At 42.2% G+C, this 26,916-nt stretch overlaps 2 protein-coding genes across 2 annotated transcripts in view; one reads left to right on the top strand and one right to left on the bottom strand.

Annotated features, from left to right (window-relative positions):
• The window catches only part of cenpp (centromere protein P), a 116,179-nt gene that overhangs the window by 26,855 nt on the left and 62,408 nt on the right, over positions 1–26,916 (top strand). The gene's annotated exons all lie outside the window — the stretch shown is intronic.
• On the bottom strand, positions 1,967–13,378 carry ogna (osteoglycin, paralog a). The gene is made up of 6 exons (XM_079509305.1): positions 13,236–13,378; positions 10,317–10,380; positions 6,647–6,811; positions 5,990–6,192; positions 4,456–4,548; positions 1,967–4,091 (listed from the first exon to the last, which is right to left on the bottom strand). Exons 1-6 carry the CDS (start codon positions 13,347–13,349, stop codon positions 3,921–3,923), a joined length of 810 nt encoding a protein of 269 aa, XP_079365431.1. The 5' UTR covers positions 13,350–13,378; the 3' UTR covers positions 1,967–3,920.

Below are 26,916 nucleotides of genomic sequence, written 5' to 3'. Positions count from 1 at the left end.
CAATAACATATGACTATGTGCACAGTGAAATACAACAGATCAGTGAACAATATTCTTCTTTTCTGAACCGATTACGTAACAATGGTCTTATCATCCAAACATATTGCGTATTCATATGCTTCTCCATTGACTTCAATTCATTCCTTCAGAACCTGAACTTAAAAGTTTTTCGTGCTCTCCCCGTTTATGTGGCATGGTTACAGTGCTTAACCAGGATACAACCGGTTACCAGGATACAATCAGCAACATCTGTGCCTTCGGCCTGTTGGATGAAGTAGCAGTGAGCACGGTAGCGCATTCTGATGCCTCAGACTGGTGGAATAGGAACTGCACTGTAAAAGGTCCTGTTTGGAACCAGCTAGTGTTATTGTCTCCGTCCGCCATTGCAAAAATATCATGTAAATCTGACAAAGGGGATAACGGCACAAGAAGATGATGTCAGTGAGTAAAATAATCTCTGGCACACACTACGATGTGGCAGACAAAATCTTTTTATCGTCCACACGGCAGCACAATATACTCTATGTACTTGGACTGCTTTTTTCCATCAACACCAATAATTCTCTTCATCAAAAACAATTGAACTGCTATTTTTGGCAAGTGTTCCCTGTGGTTAAATATCTTAGCCCTTGCTGGAGTTTTACAAATGCATTTGCGTGTGTATGAAAGGCCCAAACACATAGAAAAACTTGTGTACTATACGTGTGGAAAAGCATCTAATGTTCAACATTAAACAATGTCTTTACGTTTCTCTTGACTTGTTATTTTCCACCATTCTCTGTTGTTTAGAACTGGGGAATATAGCATGTTTTGTGTCTTGTGAGCAGTGATGTACCATACGGCATGCACACCATCTAGTGCAGTGGTTGGCAACCCTTTTCATACTGAGGAGTGGGGTCCCTAATTTAGTTGACATTAGAGCCACGGACCCTCATTTGATATCTGTTCTGTTTCTCACACCCTAACACCGGGGCTCCACCGTCAGGGAATGTTCCCTTTTTAATCAATGAAGGGTGGCTCCACTGCCCACGTTGCGTGACATTAACGCGTGCATTAAAATTGAACCGGTGCGTTTTTTGACGCACGCGACGGAGACGCAGCGCGTCCGGTGGAGCCCTGGCGTTAGAATATGTGTTACGAACAGTTGGATATGATATTGTTAAGAATTCCATTCCATATTGATGTGGTTGAGAGAACAGCTAAACTATTATAGAAATAACAATTCCTCAAGGACCCATGGTGATTGCTGGATACCACGAGGAGAACCACTGCTCTAGTCTAGACGACACATCAAACAGAGAAACTGTGAAACTTGAAAACTAGAAAATAAGCTTTGCCACAACATACTGTAAGTTTGTCAAGTGAAGACACGCCATTGTACCATGCAAATAAACCATAGAGACAGACTCCATACATGCTTTAATTTAACAAAAAAAAGGTTTATCTTTATTAAAATATCTTAAAAACAGCAATGTCACATACACATTTAACTGTACATCATTGTTTTATTCACATACGTTATAATTCAGTAATTATAATTGAGAGGGAAGACGTACAGAAGAGTAACTTTTCACATTACTATATTGCATTAATACATTGCTATTATACCTCACTCCTCATTGACTGGAGTTTATATTTATATAATTTATATAATTCACAGGAAATCTCCAAAGTTGAGCAATTGTACGTGACATTCTCCTGATTCAGGGGCCCGGTTTAATGGTTACAGGTTAGAATCCAACACATGAAGCTTTTCCAGTTGTTGTTTCGGACATTGAGCCAAAACTAAACAACAGTGTGATGTTACTCAAAGGGATACCTTGACACTTGGCTAGGTTATCTATAGATTTCCTTAGCCATATTCTGCTTAACTTAACCACTTAAATCCTATATACTTCATTGCCTGGGGTCCTCCAGGGGTCCACCCCAACCCCCCCCCCCCCCCCCCTACACCAAATATCTTTGCCGTAAATTGTCTACTTTTGTTGAATGTTTGCCTGTTTCCCCCGAATGATCGCCTATTATGACATGCCCAGAATAGGGATGCTAAGGTTCATGTAGTAAAAGGTGCATTTAACATTGAATACATTTTGGACTATGTGTCTGCTACATTTGGACCAACAACTTTGTTACCCGAAAATCACTTGTGAATGAATGAATACATTACCATGTCAGGTAAACGTCCGAAAGTCTGAGTAACTATTGAGTAGCGTTGGGACGTGAATGTCTCCGCTCATGAACAGACAGAAATATGGCGGAAAACAGGAATTTTGTATGAGACAACGGAAAGAATCTATTTCGCAAGCAAAAAAAAAAAAGCTGATCAAGCAGCTTTGCCAAAGCATTTTGAAAGCAGAACGCTTTCTTTCTTCTCCTTGCGACCAACCGCACCTGAACGCAGGCCAAGTAGGAAGAAAAAACATTTCACTAATTCGGACCCTCCATACCCGAGGACCACGTTAATGCAGCATTAGCTCATGTATTGCAAACCTCTAATGAACTACAGACTGCAGCGAAGGCTGGGACGCAATTCATATATGGAAATATTATTTTCTTCAGTGTGTGTGTGTGGTGGGTGGTTCTCAAACGTTTTTTTTTAATTTCAAGGACCCCCGGTTTGGTATACATTACACCCCCATGCAGACTTGTAATGCTTCCCAACTACCACTGTGGGTCCCCGAGACCACCGTGCTCTGCATCATGCTGTAGATCCAAATGACAGGCTGTCAAAGGTCAAGGTCAACCCTTTGAACTAGCAGGTTAGCTCCTATTAGCACAAGTGTTGCCATGTCTGTATCTGTATATCGTATTAATTTCCCTGCGGGGATACTAAAGTACATCTCATCTCATCTGCCTTTTATAAACGACTTTGGACTTGTTTTGCTGTAAAGTCGCTTGTACATTTTGGTAGTGTCAGGTTGTGTTTTTTGGGGGCCTTGTTTCTAAAGTGTAGTTGCGTATTTGGGCTTCATTCCTAATGTTGTTTAAAAAACAATGGTTCTCATATCTTTTCATGTCAAGGACCCCCAAATTAATATGCATTTGGACTCCCATCTGAAAATATTTGTTGTTGTGACAGGGACCCCATATAAGATTTGTCTTGTTAAAAAGTTTCAAACACATTCCACATTTAGCAAATTTGAAGATTTTTTTTAAGTAGCCGATGTATGTAAGGTTTAAGTGGTTCAACTCATTCTTATGCTATATTAACTGCAAAAAAAGCCTCAATGATGCATGTGTTTGTTTGTGTTGATGAATGTGTGACAATCAGAAGTAGATACAAAATGTGTAAGCTAAGAATGAACCAATCAAGTCTTTCTAAAGAAATATCGACATAGTGTAAATTATTCTAAACGGTTTGATATTTTAATGTCACATGTTTTTCTTCTAGAGTTGGCCACGTAGTAGCAAAAACAAGAAATGTTTTTGCTGCGTTCACACGGACAGATGCAAAAGCTACACCGCTACAAAAACGTTGAGCTGGTTTCAACTTCAGATATAAAGCTACCAAAATCTTTGTATGTTTTGCATCTGCCCGTGTGAACGAAGCATTTGTGTAGGACCTAATTCAATAGACTTGTTACGACTATTAGCTTGTGATAAATTTAGAAGTACATATTGTTTTGTAAGAGGAATGTTCACAATACTACAAGTTTGTTTTACGGTCGCTACAGCACAAGTGTTGACATCTGATATAAAACTGGCGTCATATAAACCCATCTAACTGCAGCTTTGCAACAACAATTCCACCCAAATCTTAAGCCTGATATATTCTTAGTTGATCATTGGAGTCGCACACTGAACATAGCAGCTATTGCTATTGTTCCCATGCGCGGCAGGATGCACAACCACGTATAAATCAGGCATTTTACAGCGCTCCCCCTTCAAGCACAGATGTTATTGGCCAGACAGAGCGTAGCTCAGTGGTAGCGGCCGATGGGCAGAGACTTCAGACAGGTGAAGCTGTTCGGATACTTGGCCAGGATGACAGGGTTTCCGTCCATGCGGACCTCGTTGAGGTTTGGGCGGAGGTAGTAGGTGTTGTTGCCTTTACAGAAGGTGTCTGTGCTGATTTCAGTGATGTTGTTATTCTGAAACGACACATCAGAGGGGAAATGGTGGCGTTTTAGAGCTGGGCAATAACGTTGTTATTATACATAAACAAATCAACACAAAATGTTATAAACTGTTATAATCAACTAAATCAATTAGTATGATTTAACCACTTTAGCCCTTTATTATCCTTCCTTGGTCGCATAGAAAACTTCCTTGGTCGCGTAGAAAACAATAGCAGAATTAGCCGATCTACAAGCTCACGTCGCATCGAGATGTATTGTTAGGTTGTGGATCTGCTATTGTCAACAAAAAATAAATAAATTGAGGCAAAAGTTGTAAATACAAATTCATGCTGTGTTCACGGTATCACAGCGATTACTATTATTATCATAAACTTACCTGTAGATGGACGATGCGTACACTCTCTGGGATCTGAGGAACAGCCTCCAGTCTGTTGTCAGCCAGGAAGAGGTTGGCCAGTTTTGTGAGTTTCTGTTGGAGAACAACATACAGTAAGTATCCTGGTTTGGACTGGTGTCATGGGTGTTGTCTGAGACTCTGAACACCATTTAACCTCAGACTAAACTCAGTCAACAGAGATGTACTCTGCCTTTCCTGAACGACTCTCATCCAAACTTGTATAGTACTAACTGACCTGTGGTCTGTGGAGGGCACAGGCCTGGGTTAATATGCTGTGTTTGAAAAGTGTGTACTGGATGCATGATGGTGAGTGACCTTCCATACAATGATTGGCATTTATCAAAAAGAAACTTGACATTAAGATGCGAACGAACCATACGCTGCTAGCCTGGCTAATAAGCCAGACCGAATCAGCCAATGGCAAAAATAAATTGCCTGCCGGTGGACGACAGTGTGATTTGAGTCTGGCTTATTAGCCAGGCTAATACGCTGCAGCAGGCACACGCCCATTTTCAAGGAGAACGGACCATTTTGATTTGGCAACATGACTGATAAAGATTCTTTAGAAATAATTATTGCTGTTCTTCTACAAAATATACATGTCGCTTTCCTCTCCTCCACTTGCTGTGACTGATATTGTGTGTATAATGTTGAGAACAATTCATTTGAGACGTTCACAGCTCTCAACTTGAACATACAATCTTTTCTTTCGGCTTAATTTGACATGCCACTCAGCTAAAGCCAAATGTATACTCCGGAGTACTATAGTGTTGCTGGCTGAAAAGGCCTGGTCCACACACACACACACACACACACACACACACACACACACACACACACCAACATGTGTAGCAATGCACGGCAAAGTGATCTGATCTTTTGTGATGCTTAGGAGACCTCCTGATACCTCCTCCTCCTGAGACCTCCTGTGTGGTAGCTACTGTAGTGTAACAGCTTCATTATGTGTGTTAATATGAGAGTTGAAACTAGTATGCTGCCACACTCACATGCACACATTTCTCCTGTGCTTGTTTTGTGATCACAGTTATCACTACCGCCACCAAGGAAGGAGGTTATGTTTTAATCCTGTTTGGCTTGTTTGTCTGTTAGCAGCATGACTTGAGAATGTTCTTGTGCAAAAACAATTAGTTGTTAAATGTTTGGGTTTAAATGGTCAAAGGACAAGGTCACAAACAAAAAATAATAATCACTCATAATCTCATGTAGAAATGGAACATTTACAGTGCCACAGGTCGCTATTGTCTGCCCAAAAGATGAACAAGGGGGATGATGTTAACAAGCTGTTTGAGAACAAGCCAGTTTCCTTCCCCTGCAACACAGGGATGAACTATACTACAGCATGGTCAGACAACTCGTGGACATTCTGTATTGCAAAATATTTTAAGGCCATATGCCTACCGAAAAACATACAGATGCAGCTATGAACTGTGAAAACGAGCAAGGTGCATGGAGTTGTGAATATGGAGTCAGGTGCCCTGGTTAGATCCTGTACCTTGAAAGCATTGGCTTTGACTCCCTTGGTCCTGAGCAGGTTGCTGTTGGCATTGAAGACGGTGAGTTTGGACGGAAGCATGGGCAGCTTGACCAGCTGGTTCTCTGCCAGAGACAGCTCTTCCAGCATACTGAGCTTAGAGAACGCCCCGTCCTCGATCTCTGAGATCAGGTTCCCCGTCAGGTCGATCCTCCTCAGAGTCACTGTGGAGTGGACAGTGCAGCAACACAAACCACTGTTTAAAAATAGACAAACCTGTTCAGTCCATACGTTTTAGGCCATCTCTCGATGGAGAGAGGTAATTCCAACCCTGAGAGGTAATTCCAACCCTGATCTACTGCATGGGAGACCAAACATTTATCGCTTATGCAACAACTTGGAATCCCCTGTTTGCCAGCGAAGAGTAGTTGTCCTGAATTGCTTTGAAAGACCAGGACAAAATGTGTCTTTCATATTCTGATCCGAGTCCGACCAGATAGGGATAAAAAGTTTTAGAACTCCTGGGCCCATGTCGACAAGACAAGAATGTATCTTCAAGTTAACAAGGTGTAGCTTGAAGATAATATTGTTGCATATTGATCACACATGTGTGCGCCATGCATCGTTATATAAATGGCATTTATCCTGGTCTCTCATTGTCTGAAACTAATAACTTACCAATGTCAGCAAAGTCTTTGGAGGTGATCTTCTTGATCCTGTTGTAGCGGGCGTACAGGTACGCCGTCTCTTTTGGAAGCGTGGGCACGGCCTTCATTTCTGGACTCACTTCCTCACAGTAAACGGAACCCGTCAGACACACGCACAGCAGGCATGTTGGAAGATCTACGGCACAGTAGAGAGTAGAGACACACACACACATCAATACTACTACACAGACCACAACCAAATGGACTCTTCTGGATCTATTTGGTTAGTCTAGGCAGGACGCAAACCACAGTCCTAGAGACCTCTAAGTGCCTGCAATCCCCCAAGAATACACAAGGAAGGTGAAGCCTCCTGTTTTCTCTGGCATAGAGAAAGGACAATAGCTGGAAGCCTGGATGAGAGGGGCAGTGATTTTTTGATTTTAGATGGATTATAATTGCATCTTTGATGTATTTACAAACTGTTACATTTGTACTCTCTAAAAGTTCAGTTAAAAGGTGCAATACACAACATGCAGCCACTAGATTCCACACTCTCAAAAACACTTTTTTCCCTAGCTCACATCTGTAAGGCATCAGTTATGCAGTTTGCAACATTGTAACCGGCCGCTTTCTACATGTATTTCTTCCACACTATTGGCACTACAAATGTAAATATGTTTCTTTGTACTTTGTAGGCCATCCTTGGAAGATCCCCCTGCTATGGATTGGCACTGCAGATTTCGATTGGAATTGTAATACTTTAGAAGTTTAGATAATCTAGTGCAGTGCCAGTTAGGAGCGGGCCGGTACTGGAGGAACACTCATCCAATCTATTTCAGCACTCAACACTGCGTTTCCTTGCGTCCTCAGCAATGCACCAAGTGTGAAGTAGATGCATGAATTGTTCTGGAGGTAGGGACAGACATACAGAGATACAGACACACACAGAGATAGACACAGTAAGCTTTGCAGCAAACAAAGGTTTATGACTTTGGTTCCCAATGTAGGGCCCAGGGATCTTGTATGGGGGAACCGTTAGGAACTAGAATCGATAAGTAGAACTGGAACCGGTATCCTACTCACAAAAAGGATACTGAAACGATACCCATCCCTACATACAAGGTCTTTCTGAGAATCTTCACAGAATTTAATCCATAAATCCTGAATCCGGAAAAGTACCAAAAGGGACTACAAAACTACAAGGAGACGTGCACGCACTCCCGGCTTCAGAGATCAAGTAACGCTGCCGCCGCAGATGGTCTTAAGGCGAAAGTAACGTGGCTGCGGCAGCCGGGATAAATGGGGGTTAAGATGGTGTCAGTTATGATGGCAGGGTTTCTTCAAGCTCTGGCTGAACTTTGTGTGTTAAGGAAACGACAAAACCAGCCTCCTCTTCTGAGTATTCTTTTGTGAACATCCAGTCACTGGATAATCACTTACGTGAACTAAAGATCGATTCCTGGCTGGTCAGACTGTTGAACGTCACTCCTCTACTTTCTCTCTCCATGTTTCCTGTATCACTACGCTGTATCTTTCAAATATAGATACAGTGAGTCCCTCCCAAGGAAACATGGCTCCATCCAACTCCACACTATTCACCAGCACAATGCTCACTTAGAACTAGATCTAGATCAGCAATTTTCACTATTTACATTATTTCTGTTCATTTTTATCAAGTGAACTGCCACCGTGTGGCCATAGAGGGTAGTTAGCTGCGCCAGCCGGAATTGGTCATTTTCAGTCACTTTCACTTCCGTTTTCCTCACTCGCAGATCGAAAAAAAAGGGACTCCAGCACACTGTCTTCAAATGCAGTGAAAAAGTTTATTGGGGAACCCGCAACGTTTAGGCCTATACGGTCTTCATCAGGCTATCTTTAACCCGCTTGCAGACCGCCATTGTAAGAAACAGCTTATGTTAGCATTAGCTTGTGGTGTTTATCTTTCACCAGAAACGTTAATATTTCGATCGTGATGCGATGGAAAAGGACCATTGATGATCTTGACCACGGACAGCGCTCATAGGTTCAGAGAAAAGAGCCATAGAAGATACTACTTTTAATGGGACCCTATGGGATGTGTGCGCACGTTTCCTGGTGCTGGTGGTATGCAAGGCTAGCAACCGGGCCAGTGTTAAAAGTAGATTTTCACAGGTAGAGGACAATTTGGTAATTGATATAGTTATTTACTCATTCATAAAATTTAATTTGTGGTGAAAAATCCATCTCATTCCTAATAAAGAGCATGGTGTAACTTTCACATTTTCTCTGTATGGATGTACTCATGGCACCAATAGCAGTTTGATTATTATATTATTTTCAGATATACTAATCGCACAACAACAAAAACACCCCCTGTATAAGATTCAGAGATTGTTTAGTCCACTCCTTGCTAGTCAGTGATCTCCTTGCAACTCCTTGCAACAAAACCGTTTTAAGGCCAGTCCACACCATCACCAATACAACACACTGGCCTTAATCTCATCTTTGTACTCTGAGGCCTTACTTTGTTGTTGATTAATGTCACTGATCATCTGGGATCTGAACCATCTACTTGTAATGTAATTTAAAGCTGTGTTCATTCTTCATTGTTCTAGTTCACTGTTTCATATGAGCTCAGTGGCTGACTTCCAACACACACACACATGCGCGCACACACACACACACGCGCGTTGTCGCGCGCGAACACAAACACACACACACACACACACACACACACACACACACACACACACACACACACACACACATACACACACAGAACAGATGTTCAAGAGAGTTTGTAATTAGTTGTTGGATCGGTGTGTGGCCATTACAGTAAGGAATGTCAACCACGCACACACACACACACACACGCTTTTTGTACCTATTCTGCTGTGTGGGCTCTATCCATCTGTAAACTGAAGTGTATGTCTTTAGCCCAGCACCCACCTGTGGATGTTCGTAACACATTGTGACAGTATAGATCCCATAAGCCTAATGGACAGACAGACACCTGGTTAGATTGTTCCTGTCCATAGCCTGGGGGGGTGCTTGCTCTGCCATTATTGCTCTGCCATTATTAAGTCGCAAAAGTTATACAGCTGTCATTAACCAATTTGAGAAGAAACATTCGGGGATGCCATAAAGACAAGAAATGTGATGCCTATTAGCCTAGTAGTAGTAAGCAGCAAGATTAGCTGCGTGCATACACGCACGCACACACTCACACACTCACGCACGCACGCACGCACGCATGCACGCACACACACACACACACACACACACACACACACACACACACACACACACACACAGGAGGAGCGTATGCATGCATTCCCTGGCAGAGAAATAATAATACAAATAATATAATGAACTAAATAATAGAGAAAAATCTTGTTGGAGAACACAGATCATATGGTGAAATTAAATGTCCCTTTATAAGTTACTGAAATATGTAAGGAACTATTGACTTGTGCATTAGATTCTCAGTTCAGATGGATTGTGGTACTGTAAATGTAGTCTTCATTAGATTCTAAGTTCAGATGGATTGTGGTAGATGTCTTAATTTATAGTGCACTATATTCTCAGTTCAGATGGATTGTGGTAAATGTAGTCTTGAGTTATAGTGCATTATATTCTCAGTTCAGATGGATTGTGGTAGATGTAGACTTGAGTTATAGACTGTAGTGCATTATATTCTCAGATCAGATGGATTGTCTTACCAGAGGCGTCTCCAGCATCTGGGATAGGGCTGTCATCCGGTTCATCAGCCTGAGATAGCGCCCTCTACAGGAGTAGAATACACTGTTACAACTAGTCCCCCACCATAACACAGAGCAAGGCTTTACCACAGGGGTCTGGACTCCCATGCATGCTAACATTTTTCCCTGTGTCATTCATTGTGTAAAAAAAATACAGTTAAATACGGTTTCTCTTGCCAACAACCCCCGCATAGCCACATCACTACCGTACAGGGTTGGAATCCTGTAGGATTTTTAACAATTCATTTGAATGTATTTTGAAAAATCTACATAATTTTGGCCTTAATTATAATTTTTGATAAACACAAATTCAAACTCAACCACCGGTATTGTAATTGTATAGCAGACGTGAGTCTACATACCAGCTCTGACAGTGTGGCAATCAGTCCGCGGGTTCGAGTCCCGTTCCCGACGGCCTTTTCTGCGTGTCATTCCCGATCTCTCTCCCCCGTTTCCTCTCTAACACACTTCACTTAAGTTGACTATCAATAAAGGAATGAAAAGCCCAAATATAAATCTTACAAAAAAAAAAGATATTTGGCCACGACCCACAAATTGGTCCCGACCCATTGTTTGGGAGATCTGGACGATGTTCAGACTCTTGTTACAGATGCAGTCTGGCGTGGCCAGCCCTCCAGTCTCAGTCCACTCTGAATGGAGGAGGTCTGGAGAAACTCAGTGGAGACAGTGGGTAGAATCAGCCAATAGCTTGTGGCTAAACTGTGATTGAGTTATAGGGATAATTATTAACACTGCTTTCACATTCATGTTGTGCATACATTTCTGATAATGTACACATTTTTAATCAAAATAGAATTGGTCCTCCATATTCACCTAAATTCTGTGCATCTCACAATAAATACCAAAACGTAACACTAAATTAATTCAACAGAGCACTGCTTTCCCTTTTATATTGCAGCATTCCTGCAAATTAACTTTGAATGCATGGCAAGCTTGTCGATCTGCCGATGTTGATGTGCAACACGCCTACCTACCTAACAAGAGTGTGATGAACAATTTATTATATCAGCAAAATTAGCATGGATATCAGCTTTTGTTGACTAGCTAGGCTACGTGCTGCAGACACCCCGTTTGTTGGACAGAGTAGTAGGACAATATTGATGTTTTCACCTTGCCGAGCCCCTCCCCCACCATGTAACGGCTCCGCCCATTCCATCAGCAGCCCCGCCCTCCTTCTAACCACTTTTCACAGACTTTCTTTCTTTTCTGAGAAATCAAGCCTGGGATCCCAAGGTTAGTACAGCTGCCGCAAACAGAGCACAACCAGCCAATAGAAATAGTTTGTTTCAACAGTAATCTTTTAGACAAATCCAGGCAGTTTCAGAAAGAAAGTTTGAACGTCACTCCCCAAAATGTGCTTATTATTTGTCAGAAATGGTCCCTGACGTGTTATTAATCTATCTATGAACGACAGAAAAACATTAGCCTAATATGACTTGCATAATAATGACGAAGAGTAACGTCATAGTTATTTCTCCTGACCTGGACCAGTAGTTGCTGCTATTGGACTAGTAGTTATTTCTACATGATGACCAAATTCAAGTATTAAAGTTACAAAGAACAATCTACACAGCCAATAACAACATAAACTGAGGAACTATAGGTGGCTATACCTGCGTCTATCGAACAGACATTGTACTAGTTTGTCATAGTATCATCATTGTGTGAATGGATAACACTACAGTAGTTGACTGTATTATTTGGGTTATTTTGAATCAATCAGACTGGGAGATGTTTTGGTTCGAATCCTGGCTAGGAAAATTAGGGATTGGTTAATAAAAATAAAAAAAATAACATGACAATCTTGACAGTCATGCAGATATAACTAAAATAAACTGGGAACTGGGGATGTTGTCTTACTTACACTCAACTTTTGTTGATTGAAATAATTAATTGAGTTGACTTTCTGTGAATTACTGTGTCAACATTCTTAATTTTACATTTCGGACAATACCTCCAGGAATAGCCTAGGTATAATTGTTTTATTGAAACTCATCTATAATTTCACCACGTAGACCTTCTATATGGGTCTTCAACAGGGACCACCAGTGGGTCCTCAGAGGTACGGTACTACAATGGTGCTGTATATAGTAAGTGAAAGTAGCTGCAAACACTTGTCTCTGCGTACGTAAATATTGGCACTGTGTGTGTGTGTGTGTGTGTGTGTGTGTGTGTGTGTGTGTGTGTGTGTGTGTGTGTGTGTGTGTGTGTGTGTGTGGTTACGTTGTTGTTTTTTATGCTCTTTACCATTTGTCTGCACTGCACCTTAAAGGGACTGGTGTGCGTAGCACTTCTGTGAACTCCCAATCCAACATTTGTAAACAAACAAGTTGAAAAAACAGTGATGATTTCAAACGAATCTATGAAGCCATCAAAGCTGCAGCATCAGTTGGAGACAACCCAAGAAACACCTGAAGAAAACGTCTACGCTAGTCTCAAATCTCTCACTGGTCAAGAGACATGAATGAGTCAGAGCCACTCGCTAAGTGATGGAGAACCAGCTCTGAAAACGTCTTATCAAGTCGCTTGGAAGCCTTTCTCAAGGAAAAGAACAAAAAGTTGAATAAAGCAATATGTAGTGGCGTCTCTGCTTCATCATCTCTGTCTCAGCTAAGTGGTCCTTGGCCTGAAAAACATTTAAGACCCCTAATTTATAATTATACTTAGTAAACTAATATATAGTTGAGTGGTGTCGGCTAAGTGCTTGATCCACTCTTTTTCCTTCTACAACAAATCTCGTTCGGCAAAAGTTCCCTAGAATAAGGATGCTCGGGTTCAAGTGGTTGATTTAACTGTGAGAGCTTTACATTGAGTGGAGATGTCATATTATAATTGTAAATTATTATAATTTATTTTTACCTTAGCCCTTCTTGTGTCCAAGTAGCGTTGGTTCCTGAAGTATCCATCAGATCTTAATCCAGATGCCACCAGCAGTCCAGCTAACAGTACGCAGCTCAACAGGAGCGCTCTCATCTTGGAAGGTCTGTTAGTCTGACTCTCAACGTCTGAACATCTACCAGCAGAGCAGCAGCCACCCAGACTGTGTGCGTGTGAGTGTGCGTGTCAGTGAGTTTGTATATGTATGCTGTAAGACCCTGCTCTACTACTAGCACGTGCTAGTAGTGTGTGTGTGTGTGTGTTTGTGCGTGTGTGTGTGTGTGTGTGTGTGTGTGTGTGTGTGTGTGTGTGTGTGTGTGTGTGTGTGTGTGTGTGTGTGTGTGTGTGTGTGTGTGTGTGTGTGTGTGTGTGTGTGTGTGTGTGTGTGTGTGTGTGTGTGTGTCACAGGACTGTATTTAAAGCTCCTCCAGACACATCCAGGAGATTCTTTAACAGTTTATGGAGTGGAAAAGCTTTAACCCATGGTTAACCACACACACACACACACACACACACACACACACACACACACACACACACACACACACACACACAGAGTAAGACATAAGGAGAGAAAGACAGGACTAGAGAGAGGGGGAGAGAAGTAGGTGGGCAACTAAAGAATGAATTTGAGCTCCAGTCTTTACTGGTCCAGAACGATAACTATAATTTATACTGAACCTGTACTGATCCAAAACTGTATACTAATCCAAAAATATGTGGATCCAGAACTACAGTAGACTGATCCAGAACTAGACTAAACTGATCAGACAAGGATGATGCTCACCATCATTAAACAATGATGTATTTATCTTGGTGATGAAATTAAATGAAATGATTACTATATTTTCCCAGGGTATCTGGGCTAAGCTCAAGAACTTGTTTCCAGCCAGGCCCTGTTCATAGAACATTTCATCGTAGTGGTTCAATGCCTTGTTCAAGGGCACTTCAGCGGTGGTAATTTTAACGTGTCGGACCGCTGATTCGAACTGGCGACCTTCCGGTATCAAGACCGCTCCGCAATCCGTTCGGCCACCGCTGCCACAAGCTGGTTTGCTTCTTGATTCGTACTTACCTGCATTTCTCTTCTGTTTAGTTCATAGGTTACTAGAGGTGATAGTGCATGCACATCCACTCCAGCCCAGGTGCTGGACAAAAGGCAATACTGGAGAAAAGATTCCGCAACACTGGTAATACTCGGCTCCCCTGGTTTATTAAGAATCAATATTTCGATCCTAGTGATCGAAACGTTGAATCGTAATAACTCTATTCTTGCTACTAAGATACCTCGGGTTTATCTGGCCTTGTCTTGTCTCGTCTTGTCTCTGCACCACATATCAAAATAATTAACTTGCTCAAACCTCAGAGTTGGCAATGAAGCCTATGTGAGTCTGAGTAAAAGCCTCATAATGACCAATAAGCAATCTATCTTTCATTAGGTCTTCTCACACTGAGCGAGTTTTCCCAGACTGTGGTCAAACCAAACATTTACACTCATTAAGCCTGGACTCCATATGATTCCATTAGTGCATATTAGTGAGGTTTCTTTGGACTGGTCTCATGCTGGTGGCAGATGTTTGAGTTAAAAGCTAAACGTTTTGTTTACATTTAGCCACAGCCGGCTTTTTTCTCTGCACGGTTCATATTTAAATTGGCAGAATGTGCAATAATGATCTTTGGTTATCTGGTAGTCATCGCAGAAAGCTCCATGCATTCATCTTAGCCTGCAATGGTCTGCATTACTAGCTTAGTGAATTGTTATTTCAGTATCGTACTATAAAGATACATTTGTATGTTGTCCTGCAGACTTCCACTGTCTCTCTAGAACATTCTGAGAACAGGAACACATAATGCTTTCCAAACAACTCCTCTTGGGGATAGAGGCCGTGTGCAGCTGTACTTCAAAAACACTGAGCCATTTAAAACAGTGGCTAAAAAGACTTTTTACAATCCCAGACTCGACTGGTTTCTGTAGCTGCTTTCACACATGCTCTTGACATCCTGCAGTTATCCCAGCCATTAACTGGTGCATGGGGCTGTATCTGAAAAGGCAAGACCTGAAGCGCTACAGACTTGAGTGTGGCAGCTCCTTTGTATAAAGTTAGTGTTGTCTGATTGAGCCCTGTCAGCTCAGTGTGTGAATGGGCCAGGTCATTGTCTGGTGAATTCACCCTATCAGCTCAGTGTGTGAATGGGCCAGGTCATTGTCTGGTGAATGCACATCCAGTGAATGGACGCGGTGATGACACGTCTATTGTTGAGAAGAGAGGAACCTTTCCGGACAACTCCTTATTGTTATGATGTTGGTAGTACCTGTAGATACTTTTCTACTTCCCGATACCAATACCCATAACTTTGATTTGTACAGAGTAAGTACCGATCCAATACCATTGATTCTATGACAGTGGTTCTCAAAGTGGGATCCAGGGACCCCCAGGGTTCCAAATGGACCTTTACAAGTCTATGACTCTGAGAGTGAACAAATGGAACCAAATGGATCCGTCATGGGGGTCCTTGAAATGTAAAAAGTTTGAGAACCACTGTCCTGATCTAGGAATAAATACAAAAGAGGTAAAGTGCGGATCCAAGTTGGTAAAATAATAATGTCAATTGTACAGAAAGAATATAAAACAGTAGTGCAACATTAATTCAAAATATTACTGTACTGAAATCTCATGTGATAAATTGCATGGTATCGAAATGGCATAGACTGGCGCTGACTTGCTGATACCGATACCAGCATTTTTAGTATCGGCAGATTTTTCCGATACTGGTATCATTATCAGAACACCTTTAGTAGGAGCAGTCGAACAATGACAAAAGGCACATAAAGTTTGATATCAGACTCAAGTCTATACATCTGCTTGAATAGATTTTTCTTCTTGATTCATTATTTGATTATTATTATTTGACACGCCCCGTTACGCACGCAGGTCTGCTCCACAGGCACATATGCTGTTTTGACTATGAGTTGTTGTGAAAAGTTGTTTTTGAAGCCTGTGCACCTGTAGAAGTGCGTCTCGGTGTGATCAGCCACGTATAAAGATTTGTTGTATTTCAACACTCTTTATGTCTTTATTAAAACTTAAGTCCCCAATCTGCTGTAGTCTGAACAGCACATCATCAATCCTTGTTAACTTAGTTCTGTTTAGGGTAGTTGAGCTGAGTTTAGTTTGCAGAAAGGTAGAACTCAGAAGTGATCAAACAATTGAAGCAAAGTACAAACAGGACGTTGGTAGATAAGATTAAAAGGTCTATCGAGCATCTCTGTCCACTGCTCAGTGAGTTTGAGTGCAACAGTCTTCTTCACTTTAACACGACCGTATCTGTGAGATATTGTAGTGGTTGACACTTTCAGACCTTCATCTGAGATCTAATCCCACCTTGCTGTCTTACTGTCTGTCTCTCTTCTGCAATGTCTCTCTCTCAGCTTTCCTACAGTCTCTCTCTCCTACACTGTCTCTCCCTCTTAGTTTTCCTATACTGACTGTCACCTACACACTCTTCTTCTCAGCTGTCATACTGTCTGTCTCTGCTACACTGTCTCCCCCTCAGCTGTCCTGTCATGTCTTTCCCTTGTGACCGACACAAAGTCAATCATCTGTCCCGCATTACACCTAATGGATAAGTGTTCTAATTGCGAACGCAGTGAGCATTTACTATGAGACCCAGCAGATCATGTCTGTCTGTCTGTGTCTGTGTGTGTGTGTCACGCTGTAACACCACCCGCCCGCCACCAGAGGGCGCAGCTGTATCACACACAAAAACACACACACGCACACGCACACACACACAACTTCACTTAAAAAAAACTTAACTTAAAAAAAACTTTAAAAAAAAACTTAAAAAGAAAAAACTTTAAAAAAAAACGTAACTTAAAAAAACTTAACTTAAAAAAAAACTTTAAAAAAAACTTAACTTAAAAAAAAAACTTTAAAAAAAAAGTAACTTAAAAAAACTTCACTTAAAAAAAAAACTTAAAAAGAAAAAACTTTAACAAAAACTTAACTTAAAAAAAAATCTTAAAAAAACTAAAAAAAAGATAACTTAAAAAAAACCTTAAAAAAGTACGTAATTTATTCTAATTATTGTTATTGCAATTTACGAGCTGTGTTCGCTTCCCGCGTTCGTGCGTCTTACTTGTGTCTGATAAGAGTTGGCCAGCCTAGTGTTTTCACAACAGAAACCTTCAGTGACTGATGGCTTCCCCCAAAACACTGGCCCAGCGGGAGGAACCCAGTGAGCCTTTTACTGTTGCCAGACATGGTCAAATAAAACACAACCCCAAGGACAAGAGACGGCTCTTCCTCGTAAACAAACATTTCTAATAGGAACCACGTGAGCCCACCTCCCTAGGAGGACAAACACACACGTACAGTACAGGTGTGTTAGTAATTATCAACTCCTTTAAAGTTTTACTGTGCTTGGAAGAGAGGCAAGTATACTTGGGAAGCATTTTACCGTCGCTACAGTTTGGACGGCCAGTCAGGGCGGTTGCAGATCTGGTGCTGATTATGTAAGAGTTCAGACTGCCAGGATGGTATAAATCTGATCAGAGTGTAACAATTTGGACTGTAAGGGTGGTTGTAGATCTGATGATTATGTAACTGTGCTTGGAGTGTCAGCGTGGTTATAGATCGGTTCATTATGTAACAGAGTTCAGACTGCCAGGATGGTATAAATCTGATGATAATGTAACAGTTTTGAGTGTCAGCATGGTTGTAGATCTGACGATTGTGTCAGATGTTTGGACTGTTAGGTTGGTATGAAACTGATTGTTTCCAATTGTTTATTGTCTGACAGTTTGGCCTGTCAGGATGGCATATCAAGTTGGTATTCTAACATGTAATAAGTTACCATTGTGAGATGTTCTGAGACAGAATTTTGGAAACTTGCTTTCATTCAGCTACACTTCTGCGGAATCGTCTAGAAAATATTTGATTCCCTCTTGCCTATTTAAATGATCTCTCGTTTTTGTGTGCTTTTATTTTCTTGTTTTTATTTGTGTTTGTTTTAATGTTCCGGCCAGGGCCAACTTAAAAAGATATAGGGAATAGCAATGTGGATGAATAAAGGATACGTAATAAATAAATACAATGACAATGTACTGTAACAGTTTCATATAGATCAGATAATAATGCTCTTAATACTAAACTTAAGCTTTCGTCCTGCACTTCCCACAATGCAGGTAGCAGAACATACAATTCTAAACTCAAAACGTGAAATTGAAACCTGACCCGACTCCTGACTTAATGATATCAGGACACGGCAGGAACCGTCCCGTCCCGTCGGCGTCGGACATCCATCTCACATCGTAGTCTGGATAAGATTTTCCTGCAAGCTGCTGCCAAGACAGTAAATCAAAGCACATAAAACGTCCAAAATGCCTCGGCCGCACAAAAATACAAACTTGTATGTCCTGTAAGTACTCTAATGGGCGATTCAAAATCTCAAGGTTCACCTCCTATATTCAGAGCAAAGAGAGCAGATCTACATTTATTTTACAGTATAGACTTTCCCTTTGTATTGGGGAAAGAGTGTGCATCACATATTGATAGTGAGTAAAAAAATAATTCATAACATTTAGTATACTGTATAATAATGTTGCGGTTTGTCACATAGATCCCAAGATACACCTTGACTTGTCTATCAGCACACCAGTGTGCCTCAATGCTTTTATATGAGACAGGTGAGTGCAGCAGAAGTGTGTGTGTGTGTGTGTGTGTGTGTGTGTGTGTGTGTGTGTGTGTGTGTGTGTGTGTGTGTGTGTGTGTGTGTGTGTGTGTGTGTGTGTGTGTGTGTGTGTGTGTGTGTGTGTGTGTGTGTGAGTGAGTGAGTGAGTGAGTGAGTGAGTGAGTGAGTGAGTGAGTGAGTGAGTGAGTGAGTGAGTGAGTGAGTGAGTGAGTGAGTGAGTGAGTGAGTGAGCGAGCGAGCGAGCGAGCGAGCGAGCGAGCGAGCGAGCGAGCGAGCGAGCGAGCGAGCGAGCGAGCGAGCGAGCGAGCGCACGCACGCACGCACGCACGCACGCGGCTCATCACGTTTCAGGTGAACAAGCGTGCCTGCCTATACATGACCAAACCAGCTGTGACAAACTATATATGACATGCACACGGTTGTTTTGACAGCCGAGTGGACCACCTGGCCAGCCATGGTGTGCAAGGGGGTTTGGCTGAGGCCTTGCGTGTGTGTTTGTGCGTCACTGTGTGTGTGTTTGTGCGTCACTGTGTGTGTGTGTGTGTGTGTGTGTGTGTGTGTGTGTGTGTGTGTGTGTGTGTGTGTGTGTGTGTGCGTGCGTGCGTGCGTGCGTGCGTGCGCGCGCGCGCGCACGCGCTCGTGTGTGTTTCTTCTCAGAAGAGGCCAGCCAGTCTAGTCGGAAAATACAACTTACACTCTGTTCAAACCCAATGGAAAACCTCACTTTGTGTTGTCAACAACGCCAGTCTGTAAATATGTCAGTCAGACAAATGGGGCTCTTCAGAACGACACAGAGACGTACTGAGGCTTGTGCCTGGTTCCATGGATTAAACGACACAGAGACGTACTGAGGCTTGTGCCTGGTTCCATGGATTAAAGTTCTCAGTCACTACCACTGATTTCAGTCATTTGGATTCCATATAGAAGCCAGCATGTCTTCTATGGAAGCACGCCGCGCACTGTAAATAATGCGCTGCAACGTGTTGTAACTTGTAGATCGGCTATTTTCTTTGCAATTTCTTTAGCTGTTTGGCATTATGTGGAACAGCAAGAACATTAGGATGCTAATGCATGGCGGGAGGGAGATTCACAGATTAGAATTTTGGCAAGACAAAATATTTCAGTCGTGAGACTTTTTGCTTTATTCCATGTGCCTGCAGTCGTTTCTCCCATGCAGTGTTTGGCTTTCTGCCCTGGAATCTGCCCTCCCTCAGGACCCACGGCTGAGGACGGTTTGATGGTTAAACCAGATAGACAAAGACACACGCACGCGCACACACACGCACACACACGCACGCACACACACACACACACACACACACACACACACACACACACACACACACACACACACACACACACACACACACACACACACACACACACACACACACACACACACACTGTCCACCATTCTGACTAACATAACTTGGACAGTGCTGAGTTGGCTGAAGGTGAATTCGCAACGTTTGGCACAGCGACTGGCTCACTTTAGCTCGCTCGGTGCCGGTGGTGTCTCTCGTGGCTCAAGTCACCTTCAGACGGCGCGTCTCCGACGGTGAAACCGAGTGCACCTATTTCAATCTGACTGGTTTTCCAATCGTACTGTGACATACACGTCAACATGATATTTTCAGAAAACTCTTAGGATTTAGAACTCTCATAAAGTAGTAGTAAAGAGTTCTCTTTACTTTCTCTCATAGTTCTCATAGAGTACTGCAAGCTTGTAGTCTGCTATTACCAGCTAATCTCCGGCACCGTTGGCCCGATCCATGTCAAACTTTGCACACACACTCCCTGGATGCCAACGACAAACCTCTGCCCCAAATATTCTTCAACGGCCTGTTATAGCGCCACCATGAGGCCGATTTAGGCAAAACACATTTCTGTAGATAACTCGTACACATTTTATCACACAATATCACACAATTCGGTATACACTATCTCCATAGTGATGTGATCAACACAGATCTGCACCATTTCCCATCTTCCATCCTGATTGGCTAAGATTGGCTTCCAAAGCTCACATCCGTTTCGAACAAAATGCCACAAATCACAAACACAGTGTGCAATTTCCGTGAAATTATACACGCACATATCCACTAAGCCGAGGACGACATGCCACTAATTATTTTCCAAATCGGCCTCATGGTGGCGCTATAACAGGACAATTCCTGTTTTTAGCTATAACTGCATCGATCTATATATGCGCACTCCCTAGAGGCCATGGAAAAACATTGTCCCTGCATCCCTCCACATCTGCCGGTTATAGCGCCACCATGAGGCCGATTTCTGCAAAACACATTGCTTATGTTAGTTGCACAGATTTCATCCAAATCTCACGCAAATCGGTACACATGATCTCTGTAGTCATGTAGTCAAGACGAGTCTGTTGGATTTCTCAGATTCTACACAGATTGGCTAACATTGCCTTCCAAGGTTTTCAGGAGTGGCCCGTTTCGTTCAAAATGCTGCACACGTCCTGTTCATCCAGAATTCTATCCTCAGAGATGATATGAGTGATCTGGCTCTGCATTTCCTCAACAAAATGAAGAAAATTGTTGCAAAAAACAAACAAACAAAAAAAACATGTTTATATTACTCCTAAACATTTTGCCAAACATCTCACACAGTCCTATCCTCCTGGTGGAGACCTGTGCCCAGAAGGGCACTTTTTCTAGTTCACACTGTGTCGGCTGATTCATATGTATTTCTTTGTAGTGTGTTCATTTGAATGAAAACGCAACTTTTAAATACATTCGAAGCATTAGGGCGAGAATGTGGAATGCTTGGTTTAATGTTTAGAGCAATGTCAGACGTGTGATGTGAAAGTGTGCTGACGGCAGCAGATGCAGTACAGTCTGCTCTCTGTTAATGTCATCATCACTGGATCCACGAAGAAATGTCAAACACAGCCGAGTATCTCCTTTCATACAACTACCTGATCACTAGAGTCTCTGGAAAAGATTCTTATAGAAACTCAAACCAAAGGTTGTCTAACAGCTTAGTATTCTTATTAACATACAATATAATTGGTACATCTGTATGCTAATCTTGCCACACTAATTGAAAGCTGTGCGCCCGTTTATACGTTCGCCTTCTACCAAACCACTCAGTTTGTATACACATCTCTCCATGCACACCTACTTCATGCCATAGGACACACAGCGCACTACCTTGCATCCATGCAACTGTCATATTTTCTGTACAAATATTGCTTTTGTGTACCATACTGCCATTGCGCAACATCACAACTTCCACATTCACCGACCCCTCCCCTTTTCACTGCATACACACACACACACACACACACACAGCACAGCACAGCACAGCACAGCACAGCACAGCACAGTCCACCCTTAGATCTCCATATATGGAGCTGACCTGTTCTGACATTGCATATGTTGATCTGATGTACACAACTTCTTTACCTTAGAGGACAACCTTATTGTCTCCACCAGGCCGAAGACATGGGGAGAGAGTATGTTTTGCACTCCGTCCGTGTGTGTGTCTGTGTGTGTGCGTCCGTCCGTCCGTCCGTCCGTCCGTCCGTCCGTGTACAGCTAATCTCCGGCACCGTTAACCCGGTCGATGCCAAATTTTGCACACACACTCCCTGGATGCTAACGATTAACCTCTGCCCCACATTTTCCATAACGGCCTGTTATATCGCCACCAGGAGGCCGACTTTTGAAAGATTGTTACACAGTATCTCTATAGTCATGTGTTCAAGCCGGATCTGTCCGATATTCCATCCTAATTGGCTAACATTGGCTTTCAAAGTTTGCAGAATTGGCCCGTTTTGAACAAAAATCCTCAAATCATGAACGCAGCGTGCACTTTATGTGAAATCCTTCACAGACTTTCCTACTAGGCTGAGGAATATATCCCACCCTTTACACATTGGCCTGTTATAGCGCCACCAACAGGGGGATTTTTGCAAAACACATTTGTGGAACAAAATGCCTCAAATCATGAACGCAGCGTGCAATTTTCGTGAAATCTTTCACAGACTTTCCTACTAGGCTGAGGAATATATCCCACCCTTTTCACATTGGCCTTTTATAGCGCCAGCAACAGGTGCATTTTTGCTAAACACATTTTTTGAACAAAATGCCTCAAATCATCCAATTGCCATCCAAGGCGTAAGAAGAAATGGCACCCTTTTCACATTGGCCTATTATAGGAGACCTGTGCCCCAAGGGGCACTTTATCTAGTTTTCTTTTCTTTTCTTTTTTTTTAAGTCTTGATAAAACAGTTTGATTCCAATCTGTATTGATATCAGCAAATCAGATGTGGGATGTCAGTGTGAACACAACTGACAAGCAGTACTGCCTGAAGCTCATGGGTTAGTAGGATTGTTACAGCAACAGCAGGTTTAGAAGCACTGGTTTAGACGTTGTGTCCTCTCACTCCATAGAATAGATGATCTAAATTGGGCCCTCTGTCTTGTCCATTCATTGAGAGCATGCATCCATTTTCCTACTGCTTTAATATATAGCTTGAGGAACTGAATAGAACATGTCGCCACTTGTTCTTTTCTGTCACCCTATAGGGCATAGCAGTAGCGGCCATTTTGTGGTGCTAGGGAGAGAAACCGTATTCATTTTTTACCATAGAGATTTCTGAAACTATTTCTATAAATTATCTTAAAGATGGAGTGCTGTGATTTTTTTCCCACCCTAAAACATGATCATCAGGTATTATTATATGAGGAGGAATATTATTATATATTTTTTTTTAAATGCCGTTATTATGTGGACACGCCCACCAGTTCATTAACAGATTAATCGCCCAGGACGAAGTTCTTTGTCCTTTCTATTAGTAACGCCCGACGCTCAGGACGAAGTATTGTCCTAAAGACGAAGTTTATTGATACGAGAACAGATCGCCTGGCTGTATAGCCCAGGCGCGCCTGCTGGGCTCTCCTCGGTGACGCGCAAGACTGAGACGTCATCAAAAAACTCCCTCCTCTGTTTAGCTGATGAAAACGAAAATCTTAAAACGTTCATAAATCGCGATATAAATCATCCCGTCTTTTTCTGAAAAAAGATCCTGTGTTAGACGGCGCTCCGCGGTCCAGTCGCTAGTCTCGATAGATTTATTCTTGTCTCCCGTTGTTGTCGATCGATTCTAAAGTGCTGTGGCTATTGTTAGCTGCTACACAACATCATGAACTTCCGGCCGGTCCGTCCGGAAAAGGCGTCCGTGTTTATAAATCGACTGGGCGCATGAATGTAATGGATTAAATAGTTCCGGGCAATTAAAGTGTTAAGTATGCCTGGTGTGCCTGGTGAGTGGTGATCCACCTGAACTGAAGCCGCACCCACAGCTGTTGTTGTATGATAAAGGGGGAGGGGATGATAATGATATTGTGATGTCACTATATCACTGTTATTTTCATTGGCATGTTTGACTGTCAAAGTTTCAGCATCCAGGAACAAACCCTAAATACAAAGGGAAGACATCATTGCACATAACAACCATGCCAATGGGTCTAAGGAATTACTGTCACCTCATAAACACATGAACAACTTGAAAAAAATCACGGCACTCCATCTTTAAGAATGGAACCAAGACATCCAGGCTCCTTCCTGGTGAATCATAACCATAAAACATTTTATTCTGTATCAAAAAATATTATAATATTTAATTATATTATATACTATATTTAATAAACACATATGTTATGGTCATGATTCACCAGGTGCCTGAATGGCTTGGTTCCAGGCTTTAATAATTTATTATAAACATTTTTCGGGAATCTCTATAGGAAAAACCAATGTGTTTTATATCGGCCCGCCACTGTTATGCCTCAAGCTCAGCACAGATTTATTGAATTTGATAAGGAGAACGTAATGTGAACTTCATTAGGGCGGCGACTGTAGATTATTTTCAATTACTATTCTATGAATTACTTTTTTTGATTAATCGAGAAGCGTGTTATTTAATTACTTTATTTTTTTAATGCTGAGTTGCAGTTTCACCTTGATCCAAACACGACAGAGATGAGACACATGGACTGCATTACTGCTCTAGCCAAGCATTCCGGCTGTTTGTCTGTGCCCAGAAAGACAGCCAGAGCCTGTTTGGAGTTGGCATGCATGCTGCTCATCATGCTGACTCTCTGAGCAGTCAGCTTAATGCTAAATATCTCTGGTACAAATTCAAGTGTTTTGGATATGAAAGTGAAACCTCAACCTAGTTGCTGTTGAGTTTTATACTTCACCCATTTCAGGATGAGATTTGTGTATTTGCACACAAACGCGCACATGTGCATACAAAACACGCACACACATACTGTACTCTGTCCATTTGCCGTGTGAATGTTGACTCTTGTAAACTTACCTTTGGCTGCTTTAGTCACTTGGCTCTTCTTTTTTGGACTGAGTTCCTGTGCGCGTGCGTGCGTGCTTGTGGAGCGTGTGTGTGTGTGTGTGTGTGTGTGTGTGTGTGTGTGTGTGTGTGTGTGTGTGTTTGAGGAGTGTGTTTGTGTTTATATTTTACAGCTGTGAGTCTGTCAAAGCTGGATTAGTTACACTATATAGGTCATTAATAAAATAATAAAAAATGTTTTAATGAGAAGGTACTTTTAATCAGTGGAATGAGGAGAAAGTTGTAATTTGTAAAAGTTAAAGTCTTATTGAAAGCAGACACACACACATAGTTTTTACCACTGTTTACCTGCAGATGCACACATAAACACACACACAAACACACACGCACACTCCGGTTTGTGTCGAGTAGGAGACTTGACCCTACAACTGGAGAAGACATTTACACTAGAACTCATAAATCACAACCGCCCCATCTATAGGAGGAGAGAGAGAGAGACATACAGTAGAAGAGAGAGGGAGAGAGACAGACATTCAGAGGGAGAGAGAGAGAGAGATAGATAGATACACACATAGAGAGGAGGTGTATTAGATGGGAAGTGAAGAGAGGAAAATGTATAATGTGTGTGTGTGTGTGTGTGTGTGTGTGTGTGTGTGTGTGTGTGTGTGTGTGTGTGTGTGTGTGTGTGTGTGTGTGTGTGTGTGTGTGTGTGTGTGTGTGTGTGTGTGTGTGTGTGTGTGTGTGTGTGTGTGTGTGTGTGAGACGTGGCAGAGTGAGAGCTGGCCAACCATTAGATCTATTCCATATGTTTCCTGACAGAGGAGGGGGGAGACCCCTCCGCCTGTCTGTCTGTCTGTCGGTCGGTCCTGAGACATTGTGTGACCAGTAGAATATTTTTGTTGATATGAAATTTAAACCCTAGTGATTGACCTCTGACCTTTAAATACACTAAAGTGGTTCCCGCTGTGTGTGTGTGTGTGTGTGTGTGTGTGTGTGTGTGTGTGTGTGTGTGTGCACGCACGCATGTGTGCATTTATGTGTTTGTGCAGTTTCAGACTACAGTTAGATGATACTGTAGAATGTAGCTAGATTACAGTTGGAATTTCGTTAGATTACAGAAGGATTACATTTACACCCATGATGAATAAAAAGAACATTGTTCAGATTCCATACATCCAATACATGTGTATATGCCATACCATACTATTGTTTAATGTTGTTTTGCTGTGTTGTGTTGCTATTATTAACCATAATTTATAGAGAGTAGGTATATTCATAACATGCATGATGTTTTTGATGTGACAAAATAATACACACTACTGCATTTGCGAAAATGTCTGGATTTCTCCTGCGGTGTGACGGCTGCTGCCGGCGTGTTTCGGCACCGTTTCAGTGTTTCGGCACCGTTTCAGTGTTTCGGCACCGTTTCAGTGCCACTTCAGTAGCCGTAGGACAATATATTGGCGGCTGTCACTGGCATTGCAGAGTATTTTTCTTTCCTTCATTTTTGGGGCAGGCATTTGGTGCCCCCCAGAGCTTGGTGCCCAGGGCTGCAGCCCCGGGGTTGCACTGCACCCAGAAAGGCCCCGGTCACACTCCAACATAAGTTCTCAAACCTTTTTAATTTCAAGG

Source organism: Electrona antarctica, assembly GCF_951216825.1.
Source record: "Electrona antarctica genome assembly, chromosome: 9".
NCBI lineage: Eukaryota > Metazoa > Chordata > Actinopteri > Myctophiformes > Myctophidae > Electrona > Electrona antarctica.
The sequence above is the reverse complement of the archived record's forward strand: the minus strand, read 5'-3'. Positions and strand labels throughout refer to the sequence as shown.